The sequence below is a fragment of the Loxodonta africana genome, chromosome 7, assembly GCF_030014295.1.
Source record: "Loxodonta africana isolate mLoxAfr1 chromosome 7, mLoxAfr1.hap2, whole genome shotgun sequence".
NCBI lineage: Eukaryota > Metazoa > Chordata > Mammalia > Proboscidea > Elephantidae > Loxodonta > Loxodonta africana.
Genome location: NC_087348.1, coordinates 61,037,341 through 61,053,372, shown reverse-complemented (window position 1 = coordinate 61,053,372; position 16,032 = coordinate 61,037,341). Strand labels below are relative to the sequence as shown.

At 35.9% G+C, this 16,032-nt stretch overlaps 1 protein-coding gene across 1 annotated transcript in view; it reads left to right on the top strand.

The window, feature by feature from the left end:
- ANO5 (anoctamin 5) overlaps positions 1 to 15,828 on the top strand; it is a 115,942-nt gene extending 100,114 nt beyond the window's left edge. Inside the window, exons 16-20 of the mRNA XM_064289447.1 lie at positions 2,177 to 2,307; positions 5,203 to 5,408; positions 10,314 to 10,492; positions 13,026 to 13,131; positions 14,254 to 15,828. Of these exons, the coding sequence (XP_064145517.1) occupies positions 2,177 to 2,307; positions 5,203 to 5,408; positions 10,314 to 10,492; positions 13,026 to 13,131; positions 14,254 to 14,475 (844 nt within the window). The 3' untranslated portion in view covers positions 14,476 to 15,828. The remainder of the gene's footprint in view (positions 1 to 2,176; positions 2,308 to 5,202; positions 5,409 to 10,313; positions 10,493 to 13,025; positions 13,132 to 14,253) is intronic.
- The last annotated feature ends 204 nt before the right edge of the window (positions 15,829 to 16,032 follow it).

Genomic DNA, 16,032 nt, shown 5'->3' with positions numbered 1-16,032 from the left:
TGTATAGTCACCATTTATGTCATTGAAAAAGGTTTTTGCAGTGAAAAAGTTATTGACTTTGCAAAATTCTATCACGCAGTCTCCACCATCATTGGTATCACCAAGGTCATATTTTCCAACTGCCAATCCTTGCTGGTTTCCAACTTTTGCATTCCAATCACCAGTAATTATCAGTGCATCCTGACTATACGTTCGATCAATTTTAGGCTGCAGAAGTTGGTAAAAACTTCAGTTTCTTCATCTTTGGCCTTAGGGGTTGGTGCGTAAATTTGAATTATAGCTGTGTTAACTAGCCTTCCGCGTAGGCATAGGGATATTGTCCTATCACTGACAATGTTGTACTTCAGGATATATCCTGAAATGTTCTTTTTGATGGTGACTACACTGCCATTCCTCTTCAAATTGTCATTCCTGGCATAGTAGACCATATCATTGACTCCACACCCATACTACACTCTCTTATTTAATATAGCTTTGTGGTATGTAGGGTCGCTATGAGTCGGAATCGACTCGACGGCACTGGCTTACTGGCTTTTTGTAATATGTCTTGATATATGTTAGGGCAAGTTTTTCCATCTTATTCTTCTGTAGAAATATTTAGACTGTCCTTTGGCTTTTGTCTTTTTGTACAAATTTTAGAAATATTTTATCAGATTTTACATGGAAAAAAGTATTTTGATTGAAATTGAATCTATAAATCAATTAAAAAATAATCAACATGTTTTATTATACCAAGTCTTCTTATGCATGAACATTTTACTTAGGACTTTATATGGCAATAGTTTGGTTTGGTTTGGTTATTGGCATTAAATAAAGGAAAGTTTTAAATTTCTGCATATATGTCTTACAAATCTTCTGTCAAATCCATTTCTAGGTACTTTTTATTTGCCCTTTTAGATGCTATCATTTTAAAAACTGTGCTTTCTAACTAGCTATTGTTGGTATATAAACTCCCTTGCTGTGAAGTTGATTCCGACTCATAGCAACCCTACAGAACAGAGCAGAACTGCCCCGTAGGGTTTCCAAGGAGTGGCTGGTGGATTCAAACTGCCAGTCTTGTCGTTAGCAGTCTGAGCGCTTAACCACTGTGCCATCAGGGCTGCTCTGAGTATATAAGAATGAAAAATAATTGATCTTATAGGCAGTCACCTTGATACATTTCTATTATTATTTCTAATAGCTTTTGTCTAAATTCATTTGCATTTTCTATTTAGGTAATCATATAATTGTGAATAATGATAATTTTATTATCATTTCCAATTATTTTGGCTTTAGTTATTTCTTTATTTGTTTGATTCTTTCATCTTATTGTGCTGTTAAGATCTCCAGTAGAATATTAAATGTGATCATGTACACTCTTATTTTGTTTTTAATTTTAATGGGAATGCTTCTAACTTTTCCTTATTAAGAATAATGTTTATTCCAGGTTTTTGGTAGATTCTTTTGATCAGATTGAGTTAATTTACTTCTATTCTTAGGTTTTTGTAATAAGTAGATTTTGAATAGATGTTTGAAATCCATCAAATGCTTTTTTTCTGTATCAACTGAGATGATTTTATCTTTTTATCCTTAAATCTGTTAATGTGGTCCATTACACTGATTGATTAATATTAAAGAACCCTTGCATTCCTCAAATCAATCAAACTTTATCATCACGTATTATATTGTTATGTAGTATGAAATTTAATTAGTTCTTATTTTGCTTGAGATCATTGCATCTATTTTCACATCTTAGATAAGCTTCTATATTGTCCTTCTCGTACATTTTCTGTTATAACCAATGTCCCATTTTCTTGAATAACCCAAGTATAATACCTCTTCTAAGTATCATCAAAGCCTAAAGTCTAATAAATTCAATTGGAAAAAAAGCACTTCTAGGGCTGATCCCCCTCTTCTGCATGTTCTTCACTTAGAACTCTGAGTAAATATATTTCTTTGGAGAGAGTTGGTATTGTCTTATTAATTTTCTGAATAAAGAACTCATGACACAGCAAGTGTTGTGAAGAGAACGCTAGATTTTGACTTGGATGTTAGCTTTACTCATATTTCTACTTAGTCTGTGATCTTAATTTACACTTAACCTCTCTGACTCCAGTTTCTAGATATATAATTCCAATTCTCTGACCTCTTTCTCTTTAACTCTATTTCATGTATTTACTTCTTTCACTTCCAACAGCCTTGCATTGAATTGGTGGAGACGCCGAAAAACTCGGACCAACTCTGAGAAGTTGTACAGTCGCTGGGAGCAGGATCATGACCTGGAATCTTTTGGAAACCTTGGTCTATTCTATGAGTACTTAGAAACAGGTAATTTCCATCCACTGCCCTGAAACGCAGAGTTGGACTGAGCAAAATAAGTGCTTTTCAGCACTTAATATGTTTTTGTGCTTTGCATATAGTAGGTATTCAATAAATCATTGGATGATGGCTGAAGAGATAGGTGTACCAATATGGAAATTGGTTCACTATTTCCTGAAATGTTAATATCGTTGAACTAAAGCAAGTAAGGTTCACTTTTTAACTCCTGCCTCAAATGACCTTCAATGGCTATATATCCTTTTGTCTGCCCCTGTGATTAGCTGAGAGGGAGAATACATTGAAAAGCATTTTCAGGGTCTGACATACATTTAGTATATGTCATTTACTTTCAGTATGAAAAGAAGGCTAAAAGCCTGTAAGGGAAACCTAAACTGAACTCAAGAAATGCATGAAATAGTCCAGGGACTGAACATAGGAGAGATCTTGAGGTGGAAATACCGGAGCAATAATGCTTCAGACTTCTTGTATAGTCTACGCAGAGTCTTTCCTCTAAACCTTTTCTGTTCATCTGATGGAATTAAGGAAGGCAATTTATTTTCAAGGCCCATAAAATAATGGTGGAATGAATGAGATGAACCTGGCATTTTTCATGATTCCCCAGTATAATACTTATCTATACTACCTGGATTAAAATCGGTAAATTTAGGACAGAAAGATGTTCTACTATATAAACTTAGGTAGTCCTTAATTTTGGGGGTTGTAAATTATAATTAATTATGTTTTCAATGAATTTGTACATAAATGCATCAGATTATTACTAAATTGAAAGATGAAATCAAGGTTTCATAATGAGTTTCACTACCATTTATTGCTGTACAACTAAGAGTTTATTTTGGATGCTTTATGGGAACAACCTGGGAACTAATCCGGGAACAATTCTGCCAAGTAGGAATTACTAAAAAAAAAAAAAAAAAAAAATTTTTTTTTTTTTTTATATTTGAGAAAACTTAGACTTGAATAGGTTAATTAATCTGCCATGGACTACATGGATTTTGAGCAGAAATCTGTGACTTCAACCTAGAGCGGTTTGGTGCAAAGCTGATGCTGTTTTTATTCAATTCTGTCTTAGTTATCTAGTGCTGCTATAACAGAAATACCACAAGTGGGTGGCTTTAACAAAGAGAAGCTTATTCTCTCACAGTCTAGGAGATTAGAAATCGGAATTCAGGGTGCCAGCTTCAGGGGAGGGCTGTCTCTCTCTGTCAGATCTGGGGGAAGGGCCTTGTCATCAATCTTCCCTGGTTGAGGAGCTTCTCAGCGCAGGGATCCCAGGTCCAAAGTACGCACTCTGCTCCTGGCGCTATTTTCTTGGTGGTTTGAGGTCCCCATGTCTCTCTGCTTGCTTCTGTCTTTTATATCTCAAAAGAGATCAACTTAAAACACAACCTAGTCTTGTGGATTGAGTCCTGCCTCATTAATATAACTGCCTCCAATCCTGCTAATTAACATCATAAGAGGTAGGATTTACAACACATAGGAAAATCACATTGGATGACAAAATGGTGAACAATCACACAATACTGGGAATCATGGACTAGCCAAGTTGACAGATATTTTGGAGGAACACAATTCAATCCATAAAAAATACCAAAACAAAACAAAACAAAAAACTACCAGTTATTATTGAGTCGATTCTTACTCACAGCAACCCCAAGTGTGTTAAAGTAGAACAGTGCTCCGTAGGTAGGATTTTCAATGGCTGACTTTTCAGAAATAGATTGCCAGGCCTTTCTTCCGAGGCACCTCTAAATGAACTTGAACCTCCAACCTTCTGTTTAGCAGCTGAGCATGTTAACCATTTCCACTGCTCAGGGATGCATTCTATGCAGTGATTCCTCTTCATTTCTTATCTCTTAGTTTAGTAGAGAAGGAAGTAGAGGAGGCATTCTGTACATGTTTGTTCACTTGGTTTAGTGGATAACAGGACTGACCCAGTCTTATGAGAAAGGATGAAATCCAGAGCCATTCAAGATTCATCTAAAAATAGAACTAGTGGAAGATTGGGTAGGTTTCCCGCCCCCTTTAGTCAAAAGCCATTTTTAAGTGTCTTATTGTTTTTCCGTCAGCCTTTTTTTTTTTTTTACCCTTAGGGAAGTTCAAACTGCTAGTTCTTTTACCCCAAGCATTGCTGTAAACAAAAGAAGAATGTGGAAAGAAGCCTGCTCACACAGACACATAACATTCCTATTGTTAATGAAGAAAGTAACACTTATTTAGAAAGATGTCAAGATAGTTAGAGGATCAGGACCTTAAAAAATACCTCATTCTAGAGAATGTATATTTGTTTTGCTCATATGTAAGTTGTTTCTGATTTTCTTTAGACAATTCATTTTCTTATTCTTGATCCATTTATTATACTCAGATATCTCATTTTGCACTGTCTTTTCATCTCTTGGCTGCTTCAAATTAATAATGCTCATAGTTTAGCACCTTTAAGTGCTCAGCACATGCAGAGTACTGGAAATGTATAAAAGAATAAGTCATCATCCCTGTCCCAAAAATCACATAGTTTAGCAAGATAGAAGAACCTGATTACTCCACAGATGTGTTAATATATAAATGTAAAGACTAGACCACCATAGACCTAAACTTGGGCCCTAATGAAAAGCAAAGAAAAACAGATCCTTTCTTCATACAAGTAGATCTCAAAACGAAAAGCAATGAAAAAGGTGAGCTATGCATGCCCACTTCTTTCTTCCAATTCCTGCAAACTAATATGTCACTCTACTTCCTGTGGGGAGGAGGAGTTGGGCAGATGGCAAGAGGCCTGGAGTGTTTCCGCTGCCGAAGATCCCTCCAAACTGAAGGAAGTGGCAGACTGTTCCTGCTTCCCCCCCCCAACCCCCACAGTAATAAGTTTTTGCCCTTTTTTCTTCTCTACAGTTATCCAATTTGGATTTGTTACATTATTTGTGGCTTCTTTTCCTCTGGCTCCTCTTCTTGCTCTTCTGAACAATATTATAGAGATTCGAGTTGATGCCTGGAAACTTACTACTCAGTACAGGAGACCTGTAGCTTCCAAAGCTCATAGCATAGGAGTTTGGCAAGACATTCTTTATGGAATGGCTGTCCTTTCCGTCGCAACTAATGTAAGTAGACCTATTTCAGTGAGGTGACTGTACTGCGTTTTGTTTCCTGGGGGATGGAGAGATGTGAGTGATGCTCAACTCATCTTTATAACATTGATTTCATCACAGTGACAGTCCATAAATATAAAACATTCCTGAACTTTTAGTCACTAAACAGCTCAGAGAAATCTATGACACACAAACCCTAGAAATACAAGGAAAATTTGTAAAACCATCCTCATTAAAATATCATAACACACGTTCCATAGTGTGTGACAAAGTAAACAGAAAATAAGTGCTGACATAAAGGATTTGAATAATGTGTATTTATTGTATATAACTGGAACCCAGGTAGCTCAGTAGTTAAGAGCTACGGCTGCTAACCAAAATGCTCGCAGTTTGAATCCACCAGCTGCTCCTTGGAAACCCTATGGGGCAGTTCTACTCAGTCCTATAGGGTTGCCATGAGTTGGAATCAACCTGATGGTAACAGGTTTACGGGTTTATTGTATATAGATATATGTATGTATTGCAAGCAGAGACTATACAATATTTACATGTTATGTTTATGGAGCATTTATTTAAAAATGATAAGCTAAATAAATTTTCAAAGTAGAAATTTTATAGTACACATTCGCCTAAACAAATGTTTTAAAAATAGAAATTGATAATAATGGAATTAAAACAAAAATCTAATCACTTAAAGTCACTCTTCTATGTAAGCTCTGTATAAAGAGGAGACAAAGTTGAAATTATAGCATGTTGTTGTGCCATCGAGTCAATCCCAACTCATAGTGACCCTATAGGATAGAGTGGAACTGCCTCATAGGGTTTCCTAAGCTGTCATCTTTACAGGAGCAGAAGGCCAGGTCTTTCCTCCTGCGGAGCTGCTGGTGGGTTTGATGTGCTGAACTTCCCATTGCCACCGAGCTCTTCACCACTGTGCCACATGTCAAAACCAAGCCTGTTGCCATTGAGTCAATCCCAACTTGTAACAACTCTGTAGGACAGAGTAGGACTGCCCCCCAGGGTTTCCAAGGAACAGCAGGAGGATTCGAAGTGCTGACCTTTTGCTTAGCAGCTGAATGTTTAACCATTACGCCACCAGGACTCCTTAATTACAGGGTGGTGTTGTTGTTACATGCCGTCAAGTCACTTCTGACTCACAGTAATCCTATGTACAACAATGAAACACTGCCCAGTCCTGTGCCAGCCTCACAACCATTGCTATATTTGAGCCCATCGTTGCAGCCACTGTGTCAATCCAGCTCCTAGAAGGTCTTCCTCTCTTTTGCTGACCCTCTACCTTACCAAGCATGATGTTCTTCTCCAGGGACTGATCCCTCCTGGTAACACGTCCTAAGCACCTGAGGATGAAGTCTCGTCATCCTCTCTTCCAAGGAGTATTCTGGCTGTATTTCTTCCAAGACAGACTTAATTCGTTCTTCTGGAAGCCCATAATATATTCGTTCTTCTTTACCACTGCCAGTAATTCAAAGGCATCAGTTTTTCTTCATTCTTCCTTATTGATTGTCCAGCTTTCTTGTGCATATGAGGCAATTGAAAATACCATGGCTTGGGTCAGCCTCACCTTACTCCTCAAAGTGACATCTTTGCTTTTGAACTCTTTAAAGAGATCTTTTGCAGCAGATTTGCCCAATGCTACTTCTATGGGCACTGACTGTGGATCCAAGTAAAATGAAATCCTTGACAACTTCAGTCTTTTCTCCATTTATCATCCTGTTGCTTATTGGTCCAGTTGTGAGGATTTTAGTTTTCTTTATGTTGATGTGTAATCCATACTGAAGGCTATAGTCTTTGATCTTCATCAGAAGTACTTCAAATGGTCTTCACTTTCAGCAAGGGACGTTGTGTCATCTGCATATTCCAGGTTATTAATGAGCTCTCTACCAATCCTGATGCCACATTTTACTTCATATAATCCAGCTTTTTGGATTATTTGCTCAGCATACAGATTAAATACGTATGGTGAAAGAATAAAACCCTGATGCACACCTTTCTTGATTTTAAACCACACAGGATTCCCTTGTTCTATTTGAAAGACTGCCTCTTGGCCTATGTACAGGTTCCACATGAGCACAACTAAGTTTTCTGGAATTCCCATTTTTTGCAATGTTATCCATAAATTGTTATGATTCACACAGTCAAATGCCTTTGCATAGTCAATAAAACACAGGTAAACATCTTTCTGGTATTCTCTGCCTTCAGCCAAGATCCATCTCACATCAGTACTGATAGCCCCTGTTCCATGTCCTCTTCTGAATCCAGCTTGAATTTCAAGCAGTTCCCTGTTGATGTACTACTGCAACGATTTTTGAATTATCCTCAGGAAAATTTTACTTGCATGTGATATTAATGGCATCGTTGGATAATTTTGGCATTCAGTTGGATCACCTTTCTTTGGAATAGGCACAGATGTGGATCTCTTCCAGTTGGCTGGCCAGATAGCTGTCTTCCAAGTTTCTTGGCATAGATGAGTCACTACCTCTAACGTTGCATCCGTTTGTTGAAACATCTTAATTATTATTCCATCAATTCCTGGAGCCTTGTTTTATGCCATTGCCTTCGGCGCAGCTTGAACTTCTTCCTTCAGTACCACCGGTTCTTGATTATACGCTACCTCCTGAAATGGTTGAATGTCGACCGATTTTTTTTTGGTACAGTGACTCTGTGTATTCCTTCCATTTTCTTTGATGCTTCCTGGGTCATTCAATATTTTGCCCATAAAATCCTTTGCTTGAGCAATGCTGAGTGTGTTCTTTCCTTTTGGTGTTCTCATTCCCAGTCTTTGCACATTTTATTGTAACACTTTACTTTGTCTTCTCAAGCCACTGTTTAAAATCTTCCATTCAGCTCTTTTACTTCATCATTTCTTCCATTTGCTTTAGCTACCCTATGTTCAAGAACAAGTTTCAGAGTCTATTCTGATATCCATTTTGTTTTTTCTTTCTTTCATGTCTTTTTTATGACCTTTTGATTTCTTCATGTATGATGTCCTGATGTCATTCCATAACTTGTCTGGTCTTCGTTCATTAGTGTTCAGTGTGTCAAGTCTATTCTTGAGGTGTTCTCCAAATTCAGTTGGGATATACTCAAGGTCATATTTTGGTTCTCATGGACTTGTTTTAATTTTCTTCAGCTTCTACTTAAACTTGCATATGAGCAATTGATGACCTGTTCTTCCTTCTTCTGATTGATGATACTGAGCTTCTCCATCCTCTCTTGTCACTGATGTACGTGATTTGATTCCTGTGTTTTCCATCTGGTGAAGTCCACATATATAGTTGCCTTTTTGTTGTTGAAAACAGGTATTTGCAATGAATAAATCATTGGTCTTGCAAAATCCTATCGTGTGCTTTCCAGTATAGTTTCTTATCACCAAGGCCATACTTTCCAACTACTAATATTTCCTCTTTGTTTCCAACTTTTGCATTCCAATCCTCAGTAATTATAAATGCATCCTGACTGCATATTTGATCAATTTCAGACTGCAGAAGTTGGTAAAAATCTTCAGTTTCCTCATCTTTGGCCTTAGTGGTTGTTGCATAAATTTGAATAGTAGTCATATTAACTGGTCTTCCTTGTAGGTGTATGGATATTATCCTATCACTGACAGCTTTGTACTTCAGGATAGATGTTGAAATGTCGTTTTTGATGATGAATGCAACGCCATTCCTCTTCAATTTCTCATTCCTGTCAGAATAGACCATAGGATTGTCTGATTCAAAACAGCCAATACCAGTCCATTTCAGTTCACTAATGCCCAGGATATTGATCTTTGTGCATTTCATTTCATTTTTGACAACATCCAATTTTTCTAGATTCATTATATTCATATATATATTAATTATAGCGTAAGATGAGTTAAAAAGAAAACCAACCTTTAAGAATCAGCTAAAACCACATTTACAGGAATACTTGTAGTTATAAAAACTTTATTATTAAAAAAGAAGACTGGAAATCATGAGCTCAGCATATAACTGAAGAAACTAAGGAAGAATTAACAAAGATGTATGCAGAAATAACCAAGAAGACAAAAACAATAAAATTGTTAGTACACCATGAGTTGAGTATTTGAAAAGACAAATAATTTATGCATTTAGGCAAAATGCTGGCAATGTTGAGCAAGAAGAAAAAAGAATTACAGGGTATAGATTAAATTTAAAAAAATTATATTCTACCTATTTATTTCAATAAATTTTAAAATCTACTTGAAATTATCACTCTTTAGAAAATAAAATTTGCCAAAAATGTTTTCAATAAGTGATAGAAAACCTAAGCAGAGTAGCCATGGATGTAATATTAAAGATATTTAACAGTCTACCACCAAAAATCTAGAGTCCTATGGCTTTAGAGTGACTTACCTAACCTAAAATAAATATGTTGTTTATACTATTTCAAAACTTGGAAAATGATGAGAAAATTTCATTCCTATGGAATCAAATACTGAAATTAATGGCACTACTGAAGATATTTACTGGCACATGGTTTTCTGTCTCTATAGTCCTTCCCCCCAATCTCCTATGCACATACACACACACACACACACTCCTAGCTTACAGACTTTGTCCAAGCAAATGAATTTGTTTAAGGATAGTAGGACTCTGTTATGACAGAATAAGAAATAGCAAGGCAATTGAAACATGGTTCTTAGAGGCAGATACAACTAGGTTCGGTTCTCAACTCAGCCGCTGTCCAGCTATGGGATATTGGACCAGTAATCACACACTGTGTAAGTGAGCTATCATTCCTGAGGCCAAAAACTTGTATATGAAAGTTGCTTATAAAAGGATTTTAATAATTTTGAAATATCCATGTGGCTCATGAAACTGAAAGATATGCAACTATGATATGTTTAAATTGAATCAGCAGCTCATGTTCTCCATTGTTCATTTTGTCCTTCAGGCCTTCATTGTAGCATTTACATCGGACATCATTCCCCGTTTAGTTTACTTCTATGCCTACTCAACAAATGCCACGGATCCTTTGAAAGGATATATCAATAACAGCCTGTCAGTATTCCTGATAGCTGATTTTACAAACCGCACTGCGCCCGCGGAGAAACGAGGCATCCTCACTTGCAGGTTTCCTTTTGTTTGTTGAGGTTTTAATTTTGCCCTTTAAATGTGTTCCTTACTTCCCTAATCTCTTAATTTTTCCCATAATGTAAAGGATTTACTTGGAGCAATAAAAATTCCAAGTAAATATAGTGCATCAATCCTGGAATTCACACATTGTATGACTCTGAATGAAAGGTAGAATGCCCCAAAGTAAGAACACTTTATGAGTAAATATAATGTCAATTTTGAATTTTTTCTAATTTTCTAAATTAATTGAAAAAATTTCTCTACTAACAAATATTCTTTGGTCTCAACATTTAGTATATAGAGAGCATATATTGTCGTCGAGCCGATTCTGACTTATAACAACCCTATAGGACAGAGTAAAACTGTCCCATAGGGTCACCAAGGAGTGCCTGGTGGATTCCAACTGCTGACCTTTTGAGTAGCAGTCATAGCTCTTAATTACTACACCACCAGGGTTTATAGGATGGTCATATTATATGTATATTTAACTTACTTAAATCTAGCTGTATGTCCACAACAAAGAGATAGGATGAGAGAAATAACAATACAATAATATGATCGGTTCACCAGTCATCCTACTTAAAGGGTATTTTCCCTGGAGGAAGGGTAAAATTAAATTGTGAATCTACTGTTTCCACGCATCAAGGCTCCTTAAACCAAATGCTTCATCTGGAATTTCAACAAAGAAACAGCAAAATGTTGCAACACAGTGAGAAAAAAATTTTTTAAAGATTATCGTATTCCATATTTGACTACAGAGAAACCATTCCATAGTGTTTAAGAGCATGGGCACTGGTGTCAGATTCCTTGATACTCTTCCTAGGTGTATGATATCAAAAGGTTGGCAGTTTGAATCCACCAACTGCTCCTTGGAAATGGTATGAGGCAGTTCTATTCTGTCTTCTAGGGTCACCGTGAGTCGGAATCAACTCGATGGCAATGGGTCTGGTTGTGTGTGTGTGTGTGTGTGTGTGTATACTGGTGCACAGTAAATATTATGTAATTGTTGGCTATTGCTATTTTCTGAGGGATTTGGAGATCTTAAGGGTAATTTTTGCCCATATTTTTGTCTTCGGCATTGACATTAGAATTTAACTGTTGAATAAAATGATCAGTCTTGACTATCACATGAGACGACCAGACAGCTTTATGAGAGCTTTACTATAGGATAAGTAAGTTGTAAGTTGTGGATATTTTATATAATGGCTTATCCACTTATAGATAATTAAGAAGTAACAATATTTCTTTTGACTCATTCACTATGATGGTTCTGAATGACATAATAGAAATAGAAAGACGTAATAGAACTCCAGGCTAGAAGTCAGGGGTCTCAGCCTCTTATCTTTTCTCTGACTGTCCAGCTTTGTGACTTTAAGCATATAACCTCTCTCAACCTAAGTTTTCTATTCTGTAAAATAAATTTTTTTTACATAGATTAAAAATAATAATAATAGAGGAAGCCAATTTATATGAAGAATTCTAAGAAAAATCTTTGACTGCTCTTTCTCCCACCTACTCACAAAACCTTGACAAATAATGAGCATCTACTGTTTCAGGCATTAGGAACTGAAGATTTCTTAAAAAACTGGTACAATATTTCTCTTGCCCTCAAAAAGCTCAGTATAAAAAGGAAATTCATTCCAATCACCATGTACTCAGTTCCTAAATTTGCAGGAGTGTGGGGGATGAGGGGTCAAGAATGATTTTTAAGTTGTGTCCTGTTCATGATTCATTGTGATATTTACTTATATATGGAGTACAGAACAAGGACTGTATTAGGTGGTAAGGCATACAATATCTTAAGTAAGCCCAGGGATGCACAGTTCTGGCACACAGAAGGAAAATCATGGCTGCAGATATATGTTGTTAGTAATTTATGTTTAAGTAGCAATTGAAGTGAATGAAATCATTTAAGGAAAGAATTTAAAGTCAGGATAGAAGATATCTCTGGACTAAGTCTTGGAAAAACATCAATATTTAGTGACCCTGAAGATGACAAAGAGCTCACAAAGCTGAGCACTAAGAAAATTCCAGAAAGGTGGTGAGAAAAGCAAAATAGTGCAGTGTCAGATAAGCCGACAGAGGAGAGTTTCAGAAAAATAGAAGTGGTCCACAATTTCAAATCCTATTCTTGAAAGATCAGATGAAGATTAAAATGTTTCTTGAATTTAATGACAGAAGACAATTGGTTCCAGTGGAATGATGGAAAGATCCAAGTGTGCTAAGAGTAGGAACAGAGGTAATGGAGACAGTAAATTTGAGAAACTCTTTTCAAGTTTGTCTTCGAAGGACAGGGGAGAAATTTGTCTTATAAGTCTGTTGCTACATCTACACCGAACATAGGTATCATATGGCAGTGATTTTAGTGTACAAAGAAATAAAAATAAGTTTCATAGTAGCAGTTATCTTCCTGTGACCTGGCTTTTGTGGCCAACTCCAAGGGATCTTTTAATAAAAATAATAAGAACTTATGTTAGGTCTCTTCCAGTTAAAGTTACAGCTAATTTTTGCACTTATTTCCATTTTTCAGGTACAGAGATTACAGATACCCTCCTGAGCACGAATCAAAGTATTCTCCTAATATGCAATTCTGGCATGTCCTTGCCGCCAAGATGACCTTCATCATAGTTATGGAAGTAAGCCTTTCTTAACCTTCATTCCAATTAGTCTCTCTTCTGTCTTTAGATAGACATTTCTAAAGGTACCTGTTTATGAGAAATTTAACATTATCCCTATAAATTATTTTGAAAGAATTACTTGTCATAAAAAGCAACCTAGAGATGTTTTCAATACAATGGGTGTTAAATGCCTATTACACAGTTAACTATGAATGAAGACATCACGGAGACAGGAAAAAGAAGGAAAATATGGCCTCTTCCCTTGAGTTCAGGAACAGGAAATAAAGCCCACTAATTTTTATTGAATATCTACTATAAAATGGTTTCCAGAGCTATTTTAAGGCTTTGTATATATTATCTCATTTCGTTCTCATAACAACCTTATAAGCTATACTTTATCATTCTCCTTTGACTAATGAATCTGAGATTCAGCGAAATTAAGTAGTTTTCTTGAGGCTACTCAGGTAATATTAGAGCTTGGTTTCAGTGCCAGGTAGATCTCATCCCAAGCCTATGCTCTGTTCATAATATTATGTGTCTTCCCTTCTGAAATATCTAGTATAAGTATGGAGATAAGACATGCAAGAAGATATAAATAATGCAGAGGGGGTATTTGACTAAGTTATAAATGGAATGTTACAAATAATAAAAATATGAATGTTAATGGGGAGAGAGAAATAAATGTAAATCACACTATCACTGTAAAACCCAATAATAGAAAAGCCTTACCCAAGCACAAATGCCAGTCAGCTGCAGTTTAATTTATTTTTATCAAAGTTGTACATGTAAATAATTTTAGAAGTCGAATAGTTATACATGGCTAATAAAGAACAGTTGTATGTACTATTCCTTCCGATCCTTAAACCCTGATCTCCTCAGGCAACCATTTTAACTTTTTAAACCCATTGTTCTAGTAGTTATCTCCATATTATAAAGTGAAGCACTTTATGTTGCTGTTTCTTTAGCTTTTAGTTTTAGATATTAATTATAGACGTTCTACCATGGCAGATCACACACACACACACACACACACACACACGTGCACACACACATGCACACAAGCTTGTATCTTTCTCCCACCTCTCTATATTACCGCATAATTCTAATAATGTCTTTGATTTTTCTTTATATTTCCTTTAGCACGTTGTGTTTTTAGTTAAATTTTTGTTGGCATGGATGATCCCTGATGTTCCCAAAGATGTTGTCGAGAGAATCAAGCGAGAAAAGTTAATGACTGTCAAGATCCTTCACGACTTTGAGCTCAATAAATTAAAAGAGAACTTGAGACTTAATTCTGATCTTTTCGCCAAGGAAGTCATGATCCAGGAAAACAAAGTACAGCTGGCTAAATCAACAATGTAATCAGCATAACAAGCAAACAGCTGGTTGCCTGCCTCACTTCACTTTTTTCTCTGGGTTTAGGGCCAGGGGCCAGAAGCCATGGTCAATTTTAACTCTTCTTCTTTTTGTTTTTTTCTAACTCAAAGTTTTTGTACACTTTTATAGAAGCCAACTTTGTAATGTTGGAAGAGTACCACTTGTTTGTTTCATTGGCTGAGCCTTCCAGATATTGTTTACTAGATTCTGTAAATGATTGTTAAAAGTGAATATGGAAGCAGAATGTTGGAAAATCATGGGATGTTGCAGTTTAGAGTGGAATACTGGACTTGGGCTATCCCATCACCCTCCAGTGCATCTGCATATTTTCATGGTATTCTATTGAGTTGTTTTATATCAAGAAGAATGTTAGGACAAAACAGAAGGCAGCATAGAGGCCTACCAAGCCATACAGATCCTGCCATTTTTCAACATGCAAATGAAAAACCAGAATCAGACGACACAAGAAAACTCACATATCAGAGAATATTGGGTAAAATATCATGCCAGGGGTTTGTTCCTGAAATCATCCTGAGTAAGTTAAACTCATCAAAATCTCAGATAGTCCTTTCAGGTAAATGCAGAATTGACTTTTCAAATGACTGAACTTTTAGGTTTCAACAAAGGACTAACTACTCAATTCTTTAAAGATAATATTTTGGTAGCAGTAGTTTCAAGACTGAATTGTCTTATCTGGAAAATTGCATTACGTAGGTATTGGACTGCTTCAGGTCTTCAAGTAAACAAAAGGCATTATAGAGAAGTAAATGTGTTTTCTTAGAATTTAAAGAATGCAAGACAATGTATATTGATTAATTTAATGACCTTAATCTAGAAAATCGTTGAATATTTTTTAAAATCATTTTTCTTTGAGTATGTCTATTTTGCATCATGAAGCCTTTGCAGCATTAGCTATTTGTATAGGTTAGGTACAAGCTGTTTATGAAATGTGATTTTGTTGCTGTAATCTCGAATCTTTTTTATAAGTTCACGACCTTTCCTATTGATGCACCAATTCATACAACGCTCAGTGCCTTTTCCTATGCCTTTGACACACAAGAAGTGGTATTGTTGGCTGTTGATTTGATGTGATGAAACAGCTCAAATGTCAACTTGTTTTAGAGAAACTGTCAGCTCATCACCAACCAGAGTTTAACACCAAAAGAGAATCAACCAAGAATGATGTAAGAGAACTGATAGCTAAGTAAACAAATGGTTTGTTGAATTATTCCTCTCAAACTCAGGCCTGTGATACATATATACCTATTCTTGCCCTTTCACTTCAAAAATATGTGTGTATATGTATATATGTGTGTATATATATACATAATATGTGTTTATATATATGTGTATATATATATAAATATAAAAATATACACACACATATATAGTGGTATATATAATATACCACTATAGAGTAAGAGATACAGTCCAATTATATAGCATTTGAATCTCTAGTTTCGAATTACCTTCAGTTACAAAAGAATAGTGTTTTTTAATCACACACATAAAAAGAAACTTTGTCAACAATTTGTTTAAAAA